The 12,514-nt window shown below is 49.4% G+C and overlaps 1 protein-coding gene across 1 annotated transcript in view; it reads left to right on the top strand.

Annotated features, from left to right (window-relative positions):
* MYOM3 (myomesin 3) overlaps positions 1 to 12,514 on the top strand; it is a 69,299-nt gene that overhangs the window by 35,976 nt on the left and 20,809 nt on the right. The window contains exons 19-22 of the mRNA XM_032789549.2: positions 243 to 369; positions 1,546 to 1,724; positions 1,802 to 1,916; positions 11,627 to 11,783. Of these exons, the coding sequence (XP_032645440.1) occupies positions 243 to 369; positions 1,546 to 1,724; positions 1,802 to 1,916; positions 11,627 to 11,783 (578 nt within the window). The remainder of the gene's footprint in view (positions 1 to 242; positions 370 to 1,545; positions 1,725 to 1,801; positions 1,917 to 11,626; positions 11,784 to 12,514) is intronic.

Here is a 12,514-nt window from a genome sequence, read left to right as displayed (position 1 = left end):
CAACAGTATGTTTTAAGGATATCTTAATTGGCAGGTTGTTCTTGTCTTTTCTAATACAATGTGTACGCAGGATGTTTTTAACAGATGCATTGAATTATCTACAAAAACTCTTTGTTAATAGGTTGGGAGGGGATTTTATAAGTCCTTTCCATGCCATCCTAAAAACATGCCCTTAAAGATCCCAGTTACAAACACACTGTATAAGGCTATGCTAATAATCTCTTTTGTTTCTGTCCTCAAAGGTTACCAACCTCAATGAAGGACATTTCTATGAGTTCCGTGCTTGTGCGACTAACATGGCGGGAGTAGGGAAAGTATCTGAACCCAGTGACTTGTTCAAGTGTGAGGAATGGACGATGCCGCAGCCAGGTAAGGACAACGTATCAGCAACAGCCAGAAAACAATTCCAGGGACATTCACTATCCCCCTTTCATAAAATAAACTGACTTACTCTTCGGTGATGATATGAGATTTTTGGAAAACTGTGGATTTGGTCTTATTGATGAGTTCTGGTAAGAACCCTGGATCCAAACACACCAAACTTTGGGGAAGTTTGGATCAGGAGCCGTATTGTGATCTATATAGCCGACAGACCCAGAAGCCCGGATCAGAGCTTGTGATAAATAAAGGGGAGGGAGGTAACTCCCCTTGATGGACACCCAGCCAGTTGTTCTTTACTTGCTTTACAGGTAAAGCAAATAAAGAACAGCTCCCAAGAGGGATTTTACATTTAACTGGCTGGCTGGGTGTCCATCAAAGGGAGCTACCTCCTCCCTACCCTCCTTTATTTATCACATAGCTCCTTCCACATTTTGGGAAGACTGGGGTTGGAATCTGTGCCAGAATTTTGCAGCTTCGGCCCATCTCCCAGTCATGCTGGTGACTTGGGAATCTGAATCCCCTTCACTAAAATGTTAGTGTACATGTCACCAGGCAAGGAGATACAAACTGTGCTGGTGCTGGAGAAGCACCTCTTACCTCATGCACAGAGGTGCAGATCCACATGGCCTGTTACCTTTGGGCCATCTGTTTCCTGGGACTGTATTAAAGGAACAAAGGAAAAAGAAAAGTCATCTGCTACAAAAAAAAGCAGGCACCTCAAGCGCTGAGAGCTCTTCCTCAGAGCACGAGGAGAAGCCCTATGGAACAGGGATCATCTTTCTGTTCTGTTTGTACAGCGCTTAGCACCATGTGACCCTAGTCCATAATGGTGCTACAGTAATACAGATAATAAAGAAGAAGAAGGATCATTGCTAAACTATGCCATGTAGCCAGTTGGGAACCCTATGCTCTGGAATCCTGTTGCCAGAGAATGGGGAACCCTGGTGCACTATGTAAACCTCTCTGTATGTTACATCATTACAAACGACGTTAAACAGGACAACATGGCCACTTTCATACAAATCCTGCTGGAGAAAGGACCTCTTCTGAGCCCACCATTCATTCGTTGCCCCAACCCTGCGATCTGAGGCTCACACCAGAGGCACGTTACTGCATCATCAGTTCTGATGTCCCGGTTTGACAGTCTGCCCTTCCTCCAAACAGGCCCCCCCTATGATGTGAGGTTCACCGAGGTGCGGGACGCAAACCTGATGCTGCACTGGGAAGCACCATTGTATACAGGAACAGGTCCAGTCACTGGATATTACATTGATGTCTGCGAAGAGGGGTCAGAGGAATGGAAGCAACTAAATAAGCAGCCGACAGCCAGCACCCACATGAGGGTTTGTATATAAACCTAGCAGGCAGGCATTCCTTATTATTTAGTATGGTGTTCATTCATTATATTGGGTTTCTGCAGGTTTCTGACCTGGAGACGGGGAAATGCTATATTTTCCGAGTACGGGCATTGAACAAGGCAGGGATTGGTCCACCTTCCATCCCCTCGGATCCTGTGGTGGTTGAAACCAAACCAGGTATGAACCTAAGAGTGAACAAATTCTGTCTTTGTTGAGTGCTTCTCAATAAAAAGACACTAGGGTCAATTGTGCAGGCTGCGGTGTGAAGGGAAAACAGAGTATTCTAGCTACAATACATCTCCGGTCTCTGTTACCATAGGGTCTGAGCACCCCGCAGTCTCTAACATGTTTATCCTTCCTTGCAGCACACTGTGAAGTAGGGAAATGCTAGATTTCCCTGTAGCACAGGGACACTCAGTGATTTGCTACACTTCACGCACAAGTCTGTGGTAGAGCAGGGACTTGAACACAGGTTTCCCCAGTGTAAGGTGAGAGTCCTACCCAATGAACTATCCTTTCTCACTACTGATTAGCTGAGTTTACAGTTCATCTTGTGCTATGATAAAAGTTTGCAATGTGTGTGAGAGTACCCACAGCACCTGCAGTGCAAACAGAATCACAGGAGAGTAGGGCTGGGGGCGGGGGCAGAAAAGACGGTTACTCACCTTTGTAACTGTTGTTCTTCGAGATGTGTTGCTCATATTCATTCCAAGTAGGTGTGCGCGTGCCGCGTGAACGTTCGTCGAAAGAATTTTCCCCTAGCAACACCCGGCGGGTCGGCAGGCACCCCCTGGCGTGGCGCCTTTGCGGCACCGTATATATGCCCCTGCCGACCCGGCCGCTCCTCAGTTCCTTCTTGGTGGGTGTGGGTGGTGTTAAAATGGTATCTACTGAGAGGCCTGTTGTTGACACACCCAACTGCAGACCCCTGCGAGTACCTTTGCGTACCCAGCCAGGTCAGTGCGTTTAGCTCCGCGATTTGGGGCGGGGGCTGGCTGGCCATGGCACTGTCCTCTAGTGTGATGGATATGTAACGACAGGGAGCAGGAGGAGGATGGGTGTAGAGGAGCTGGTTACCCTTTAGAGGGCAGCCATGTACATTCCTCTCCACGGCCCTGCTCGTGGAGGATAGACGGCCGAGACTGCCACAATTTGTGTCCACGTCTTGGTCTGGATGTGCGTTAGGGACATAGGCAGAGGCGACCCGCTGTCGGGCGTTCGCGATAAGACAAATCCACAGACCGGGTAGTCCTCCACCTGCGGGGACTTCCTCCACCTGGCAGTGAAGTCGAACGTACGCGGGGAGCAGGTCCTGGTGGGCGACAGTATGTCGTTAGGGGGTTGCGCGCCCGAAGTGAAGTGCCGCACCGGGAGCGATCCTCTGTTCGGTGAGGAGGAGGAGAAGACGAGGAGCCGAAGGGTGGTCCTACTAGGGTCTTGCCAAGGGGGGGCTGTTTGTGTCGGGGTTTCAGGGTCCGGATCGCGCAGTAGAGTGGTCGGCCTCATGGCGGTAGGAACGCTGAATAGAGCCACCGGTACCGGCGCGGTATGGGATAGCGGGAAGGCGGGATACACAAGGTCGGAATCGGAGCCTGGCTTGATGAGAGGCCCAAGTGTCCAGAAGACAACCGGCGCTGTCCCAGCCCGGTGCTTTGGTTCGGGCCACATCCCCCGTAAAAGAGAAGCGCTGTTCCAGGCGAGAGAAACCGAGGTGCCGTGACGGCCAAGGTGGAGCAATCGTCGTGGGACTGGTACCCGACCTCACGTTGTATGGCGAGGATCGGGGCGTGAGTCGTACGTGCGGACGGGAGGCGGACCTGCGGACCAGCAATGTGCCGAGGCGACCAGTGAGCGGACCGTGCTACAGGCCTGGTGCGGAGGAAGATCGCCGACAACCGACGTGAGAGGCTCCGTGGGATCGGTACCACGGAGGTAGAACCGTCGGAACGATACCCAGTCAGTGAACCTGGACTGGTGCCGCGATTGTACGACCAGCCGCCGAGAGAGAGACCGGTGCGGGACTTGCGAGCGCGGTGTGACGGAAGACGCGCGGCGGGAAGGGACGGTGGGGGTTGCCGTATCATCGATCTCGACCGTGTGCCTGTCGCACTTCTCCGAGAGGACATCGGCGAACAAGAGCCGGCTTCCCGGGATCACCCAGCACCGGCAGTGCCGGGGGTTGAGGCGGGTGAGGTTCAGTCATGAGCGCTACAATAGCCCTCGCCATCGCAAAGTTCTGGGCGTAGTGGGAAACAGAAGCTCGCCGAGGGCAATCACGCCAGGGGCGTCTGGCACCGACCAAGGCTCTTGGCATGGCCAGAGCAAGTGGCTGGAGACACCGGTGCTGCGCAGATGGCGGTGCCGGATGGCACGGGTCCCACGTCAACCGCGGTGTTGTAGCGCAGCCGGAGGAGGTGGACTTCCTTCGCCTTCGGCGACAGGGAGCGGGGCCGGCTGACTTCCTGGCGCCAAGAGACGCTTGTGGCTGTGGTGTTTTTGGCGTGCCGGTCATCTCCAGGCCGATGCGGAACTTCTGCCGCGGTAAAGGACTTCAGTGCGCTCGGTTGTGGCCGGAGGCTGCAGGTCAAGGCGGCTCCATTAAGGAGCTGCTTAGAACGCCGATTCCGCTCCTTTTTTTGTCCTTGTTCGAAAAGGAACTTACAGATTTTGCACTGTGTCCCGTCAAGTGGGACTCCCCCAGGCACTGGGTCAGGCAACAATCGTGGGGTCTCCGTTGGCATCGGCCGACTGGCAGACTGAGCAGCTGTTTGAAGCCGGGAGAGCAGGATGACCGGGTCCGGGACGGGTGAGGAGGAGAAACCTCAGCCCTCTAACTAATATTACAAAATTAACTAAATACTACTCATTAAAGACTAAGAAATTAAACACTAACTACAACTATAGTATAAACTAGAGAAAAACAGGTTGAAAGCTAGGGAAGTGGAGGTCAGCAAGCCGCACCCCTGTCAACGACCGACACGGGCGTAAATTTGCAGGGGCGAAGGCGGAGCTTGGCGTTCTTGGTGACAAAGGTGCAGGCCGCGCATGTGACCGAGCAGGCTGAGACAAACCCGGCCGAGGTCGTGGGGAAGGCGAGTAGGCCCTCTATTATAGAGACTATCGCCTGGAAACGGCAGGGTGGAAGCGAGGCTGTCGCGAGAGTGGAGTCTAAGAGAGCTCCTATGAAGTCTATCCTCTGCGTTGGTACGAGGATGGACTTGTCGAAATTGATCAAGAGCCCTAGAGTTTCGAACAGCTCTGTTATGACCGCTATGTGTGTGGCGACCTGAGCCTCTGAAGACCCAGCGAACAAGCCAGTCGTCCAGGTAGGGGAAGACACATATGCCTCGTCGACGGAGGAAAGCGGCCACTACCGCCATACATTTTGTAAACACACCGCGGGGCAGAGGAAAGGCCGAAGGGCAGGACCGTGAATTGAAAGTGGCGGTCCCGTACCACAAAGCGAAGAAACGTCTGTGTGGTGGGTAGATCGAAACATGAAAGTAGGCGTCCTTCATGTCGAGAGCAGCGAACCAGTCTCCCGGGTCCAGGGACGGGATAATAGACCCCAAGGACACCATGCGGAACTTCAACTTCTTCACGAAGGCGTTGAGTCCGCGGCAGGTCTAGGATGGGTCGGAGACCCCTTTTGACTTGGGGATTAAAAAATAGCGGGAGTAAAACCCTCTCCCTCTGAGATCTTGAGGCACCTCCTCTATGGCTCCGATTTCGAGAAGCGTGAGGACCTCCTGGTACAGGAGATGCTCGTGAGAGGGGTCCCTGAAGAGGGACGGGGAGGGTGGGTGGGAGGGAGGAGGCGAAATAAACTGGAGGTGGTAGCCAAACTCCACCGTGCGCAGAACCCAACGATCGAAGTTAGACGGGTCCACGCCGGGAGGAAGGGAGAAAGGCGGTTTGAAAAAAGGAAAGGAGACCCGGAAAGGGACTGGTGCTCTGCTCTCGACCGCACCTTCAAAAATTTTGTTTAGGTCCCGGCGGCTGTTTGGCGGAACCATTATTTTGTCCCCCTTGGGAACCAGACTGACGTCTCCGGTTCACACGGCCCCGTCGTCTATTAAAGTCTTGACGGGGGCGTGGTGGGGATAGGGGCGCGGAGGCTGCGCGCGGAAGGACCTTCTTTGGGTCTGCGGTGTGTGCATGCCTAAGGAGCGCATGATAATGCGGTTGTCCTTTAGGCTTTGGAGACGTGGGTCCGTCTTCTCCGAAAAGAGGCCCTGTCCCTCGAATGGGAGGTCCTGGATCGTGTGTTGCAGTTCTGGAGGCAAAGCCGGACACCTGCAACCACGAAATCCTCCTCATTGTTACTCCTGCCGCGACGGTCCTAGCCGCTGAATCTGCGCCGTCGAGGGAGGCCTGCAGGGAGGTTCTGGAGATCTTCTTGCCCTCCTCCAGCAGGCTCTGGAACTCCGGACGGGAGTCTAGCGGTACCAGCTCAGTGAACTTGGCCATGGACTGCCAGGTGTTAAAATTGTATCTACTGAGGAGGGCTGTTGGTTGGCAACCCGCAACTGCAGACCCCCTGCGGAGTACACTTTGCGTCCCCAGCAGGTCCATGCGTTTAGCCTCCCGCGATTTTGGGGCGGGGCTGGCTGGCCATGGCGCTCCCTCTCGTTGACGGATTGTACGACCAGGGAGCATGGAGGAGGATGGGTGTAGAGGTACTGGTACCCTTTAGAGGGCACCATGTACTTCCTCTCCACGCCCCTGGCCGTTGGAGGGATAGACGCCGAGACTGCCATATTGTGTCCGCTCTTGCTTGGATGGAGCGTATGAAGGGCAGAGCGACCCGTGTCGGGGCATCTGAAGACAGAATGTCCACGACCGGTTCCTCCACCTCGGGGACTTCCTCCACCTGCAGGTTAATGCTCAACGCTACGCGCGGAGCAGGTCCTGGTGGCGCGCGTAGGTCGATGGGGCGGGCCCGAAGTTGAAGTGCCCGCCACCGCCTCATCTCCGGTGAGGAGGAGGACGAGAGACCGGGGACCACAGGTTCCTCCTCAGGTTCTTGCTCTAGAGGGGGGCTGTTTGTGGCGGTTTCAGGGTCTGGGTCGCCGTAGAGGTCTGCCGGCTAACTCCCGACCCAGTGGGGGAGGGCCGGGTCTCCTTTCCTGTGTGCGCGCCTGGTACCTTACTTGCCGTTTACTCCCCTAGCTCCTACATCTCTGCCATCCAGAGCTGAACTTGGTGACCGGCTCCATCTCCCTGGGTCGGCTGGGTTCAAGCCAGGCGACCTGGACCAGCACTGGCCAAGCCCCACAGCCACACTTCTGCTGTTACCGCACTAGCCCCTCACAACCTCCATTTGCTCACTAAAGGCCAGGAGAAGGTTTGCAGCGGGATACGTGGGAAGGGTTTGACCCCAATTATCCCAGAGCTGACTCTTCCCCACAAAGGGGTGTGTGCATGTGTGGGTGCCGTGTGCAATGCCCTATGCCCATTAGAGTGGACCGGGCTCTGTAAGCAGGAAAGATTTATTCCTGCAGGAACTCTGCCTCGCCTCCCCCAGGGGTTACCCTGAGCAGAGAAGCTTGAATCCATTGCGGAGACTAGAGAACGCTGGGCTGCACAAGCTGCGTGGCAGAGGTTCTGGATCAGGGTCTCACAGGCACATTGGGATTCATTCCCTCAGTGGCTGCCCTTGCCCAGTGTCAGGGCTCTCTCACTCTCCAGCACAGAGGGGAGCTGGCAAGGCTCTTTGCCCGCTGGATCCCAGCTCAAGGCAGATTACACTAGCAGGGGGGCCAAGGCATATGCTGGTGCCGTCAGGGAGGGAATCTGGGCCAAGGACTTATTACAAATGCTGCGGTTAACAACTAAAGTGGATACCATTGCTGGATGTGGTGTATCAGGTACCGTGTCGCCTTCCCGCCGGAAAGTCTCGTGCGGAGAGTGTATTCTTCTTAATGGGCTCACCAACACGGTCTCATTGTTCCTGATGTCGGCTGCTCTTTGTTAAGCTACTGACGAGCTAGTTTGGGGCCTTCCCACTCACCCATAGCTCCGGAATGCAAGACAGTATACTGGTGTGAAGAAACGAACTCCACTCTCAGATTCAAATCCTTAAGATCACTGACCTTACATTGTAACTATTGGGGGAATATAAGTCAGTGGTAGTGTTTGATGCAGATCAAGTGCGTCCCTTGCTTCAAAATCCAAGTGCTTCAATTATAAGGCCTGGCCCATTCACAAATATAATTGATGTATTCATTTCATTATAGTTCAGACTCCACTGAAATTAGGGATGCCTGAAATGAATGGAAAAACACTTCAACATTTTTCCTGTGGCAAATGCATAAAAACCTAGCAAAACATGTCCCTCCTTCTGAAACAGTTCCAATCCTCTAAGTCTAGTTGCATGTTCATCAGTAAACAAAAAGCACATTTGAGAAAATTTGCAGGTCCTTGGCCTCCACGGGCTACCCATATGCCAGAAGAACCAAAGAACCCACCATTTAATTTGGGAGGAATGACTAGTCTGTATTACATTTGGTAAGTAACAGTTGCCATTGGACCGAAAACTTCTACTGGAGTAAGAAGGAACTGGGGAGCGGCCGGGTCGGCAGGGGCATATATACGGTGCCGCAAAGGCGCCACGCCAGGGGGCACCTGCTGACCCGCCGGGTGTTGCTAGGGGAAAATTCTTCCGACGAATGTGCACGCGGCGCGCGCATAACTACTTGGAATGAATATGACCAAGCACTCGAAGAAGAATCTTAAAAGATCCTCTAGTCCAGCCCCCCACACTGAGGCAGAATTAAGTATAACGGACCAGCTGGCTTGCTTAGTGCATATTAACATGCTTCACAGTTGGACCATGTCCAATAAAACTGGGCCCATTTTGTGTTTCAGTCTGCATGGATGTAGTCCGTTCTATCCTGCTAAATGAGATTAATTTAGCCCTGGCATAAACTCATTTTATTTCATTTCAGTGCAGTTACACCAAGGATGAATTTAACCCTTTGCTTTAGGGGAAAAAACTGTTTATCACAACAGCCCAAGCATCCACAGGAGGGGGGTTTGCTACATATCTCAGAAATGCTGTGCTGTGATTTTTAATGGGGTACACCAAGACAGGTTTCTCTAAAAATCTTATTAATACTCTGATAAAAACCTGCTTATTAAATGTTTAGTTCCATTTTTATTTATTTTTAACAATAGCAAATGGAGTGACAAGATTAAAGAGCATCTCTGTACGGGAAAAATACCAAAAAAACCCACCACGTAGCATTTAACTTCAGTAAAAGGAACCACACAAAAATGAGGAAGGTAGTTAAATGGAAATTAAAAGGAACCGTCAACAAGGATGAAATGCCTACAAACTGCAAGGAGACTATATAAAAACACCACAGAGGCTCAAACTAAATATATACCTCAAATAAAAAAATAGTAGAAGAGCCAAAAAAAAAAAGAGTAAAAGAGGCAGTTAGAGGAGAAAAAGGCATCCTTTAGAAATCTGAGGTCAAAACCAAGTGAGGAAAATAGAAAGAGGCATGAACACTAGCAAGTCAAGTGTAAAAGGAACACTCAAGGAAGACAAGGCTGATGTAGAGAAGCTAAATGAATTCTTTTCATTGGCCTTCACTGCAGAGGATGTAGGGGAGACTCCCACAGCTGAGGCATTCTTCTGACGGAACAAATGTGAGAAACTGTCCCAGACTGAGTTGTCAAGAAAAGAGGTTTTTGAACAAACAGATAAATTAAACAGTAATAAGTCACCAGGACCAGATAGTATTCACCCAAGAGTTCTGAAAGAACTAAAATATGAAATTGCAGAACTATTAACAGTATGTAACCTATCACTTAAATCAGCCTCTATAGCAGATGACAGGAGGATAGCTAATGTAATACTGATTTTTGAAAAAGACTCTAGAGGCGATCCTAGCAATTACAGGCTGGTAAGCCTAACTTCAGTACCAGGCAAATTCGTTAAAACTATAGTAAAGAACAGAATTATCAAACACATAGATAAACATGATATGCTGGGGAAGAGTCAACACAGCATTTGTAAAGGGAAATCATGCATCACCAATCAATTAGAACTCTTTGAGGGTACCAGCAAATATGTGGACAAAGGTGAACCAGTGGATATAGTGTACTTGGACTTTCAAAAAGCCTCACCAAAGGCTCTTAAGCAAAGTAGGCAGTCCTGGGATAAGAGGGAAGGTCCTTTCATGGATTAGTAAGAGGTTCAAAGATAGGAAACAAAGGGAAGGAATAAATGGTAACAATGGAGATAGGTAAATAGTGGAGTCCCTCAAAGATCAGTGCAGGGACCTGTGCTGTGCAATATATTTATAAATAATCTGGAAAAAGGGGTGAATAGTGAAGTGGCAAAATTTGCAGATGATACAAAATTACTCATGATAGTTAAATCCAAATCTGACAGCAAATTGTTACAAAGGGATCTAACAAAACTGGGTGACAAAATGGCAGATGAAATTCAATGTATGTTGATAAGTACAAAATAATGCACATTGGGAAAATAATCCCAACTATACATACAAAATGATAGGGTCTAAATTAACTGTTACCATGCACAAAAAATCTTGGCATCATTGTCGATAGTTCTCTGAAAACATCCACTCAATGTGCAGCAGCAGTCAAAAAAGCTAACAATATTAGGAACCAATAAGAAAGGGATAGATCAGCGGTTGGCAACCATTCAGAAGTGGTGTGCCAAGTCTTCATTTATTCACTCTAATTTAAGGTTTTACATGCCAGTAATACATTTTAAGGTTTTTAGGCTCTGTCATTTTAATTTAATTTTAAATGAAGCTTCTTAACATTTTAAAAACCTTATTTACTTTACTTACAACCATAGTTTGTTATAGTTTATCACGGACTATAGAAAGATCCGTCTCTTTCTATAAGTCTATAATATATAACTAAACTATTGTTGTATGTAAAGTAAATAAGGTTTTTAAAATGTTTAAGAAGCTTCATTTAAAATTAAATTAAAATGCAGAGCCCTCCGGACTGGTGGCCAGGACCCAGGCAGCATAAGTGCCACTGAAAATCAGCTCGTGTGCCGAAGGCAGCATGCATGCCATAGGTTGCCTACCCTTGGGATAGATAATAAAACAGAAAATATCATAATGCCACTATATAAATCCATGGTATGCCCACACCTTGAATACTGCATGTGGTTCTGGTCATCATAATCTCAAAAAATATATATTAGAATTGGAAAATGTGCAGAGAAGGTCAACAAAAATGATTAGGGGTGTGGAACACAGCTTCCATAGAAAGAGATAAACAATACTGGAACTGTTCATCTAAGGAAAGAGACAAGTAAAGGGAATATATGATAGAGGTCTATAAAATCATGAATGGTGTGGAGAAAGTGAATAAAAAAGTGTTACTTACCCCCTCACATAACACAAGAACTAGGGAGTCACCCAAAGAAATTAATAGGCAGCAGGTTTAAAACAAAAAAAGAAAGTACTTCTTCACACAATGTGTGAAACTCATTGCCATGGGATGTTGTGAAAGCCAAAAGTTTAGCGGGGTTCAAAAAAGAATTAGATAAGTTCCTGAAGGATAGGTCCATCAATGGCTATTAGCCAAGATGGTCAGGGACCCCATGCTCTGGGTATCCCTAAGCCTCCAAATGCCAGAAGTTGGAACTGGATGACAGAGGATGGGTCATTGAAAACTGCCCTGTTCTGTTCATTCCCTCTGAAGCATCTGGCACTGGCCAAAGTCAGAAGACAAGATACGGGGCTAAAAGGACTGTTGGTCTGACTCAGTATGGCCATTATGTTCTTATTTCACAACTTCCCTTGGAAGCCTATCCCAATGCTTAACTATCTTTATAGTTAGAAAAATTTTTCTAATGTTTCCAAAATTTTGTTTCTCTTATGCAGGCACAAATGAGATTGAACTGGGAGTGGACAAAGAGGGCTTTGTTTACATGGCTTTTGAAACTCCTGATATGTGTGACTCCTCTGAATTTATCTGGTCAAAGGATTATGAGGGACCTCCAGATCCTAATCGAGTCAAAATTGAAGATAAAGGCAACAAGTAAGTGGGCCGGGCACATTGGAAAAATGAGCATTGGAAGGTGGGGCAGACGGCTGTTTACACACTAAACCTGGGAAAATCATCAGGACAAAATATTTTCCAGAGAAACCATGGAAAGCAAATCTTTCAACCTCCCAACCCAAACATTCAACCTCTCCATTAGAGACGGTTGAAGAACCAGATAGAAAATGTAAGATCCTTCCTCTCGCCCTTCAGACCTCAGATGAACATTTGCACTTTTATGACACATCTGAAAATGAACCCAAACTCCCAATCTCATTAGGAACTCCAGACAACACTGCTGATGTTATACCAGGGATGAATTTGGCCCATTGCTTCTATTTCCCAAGCAAATCTGGACCACTGTCTTGACTTCCAAATGCACAGCCCATGATGTGTGGAGCTCAGTTAGGCCTAGAGCATCACAGAAAGGAAGAATCAGAGTTGTTCTTTTGCTGAGGCCAGGGGTAGCTCTAGGCACCAGCAAAGCAAGCAGGTGCTTGGGGCAGCCCATTTGCAGGGGCGGCAGCCGGCAGAGATCCAGCCTGGGAGCTGAGAACCAACAGGGGGCCCTGGGAGCTGTAGTTCCTTGGTTAGCTCCCTGCCTATAGAGCCAGCCCTGGAGCAGGGAAAGACTTAATTTCCAGCATTACCCTTGGCCCGTTATCAACAGGAAAGGAAGGGGAGGGAGTAGGGGAGCTGGAAGCCTCATGCTGCAGCCTTGCTGCCCA

The sequence above is a fragment of the Chelonoidis abingdonii genome, chromosome 25 (assembly GCF_003597395.2).
Source record: "Chelonoidis abingdonii isolate Lonesome George chromosome 25, CheloAbing_2.0, whole genome shotgun sequence".
Taxonomy (NCBI): domain Eukaryota; kingdom Metazoa; phylum Chordata; order Testudines; family Testudinidae; genus Chelonoidis; species Chelonoidis abingdonii.
This window is presented reverse-complemented; position numbering and strand designations above follow the sequence as displayed.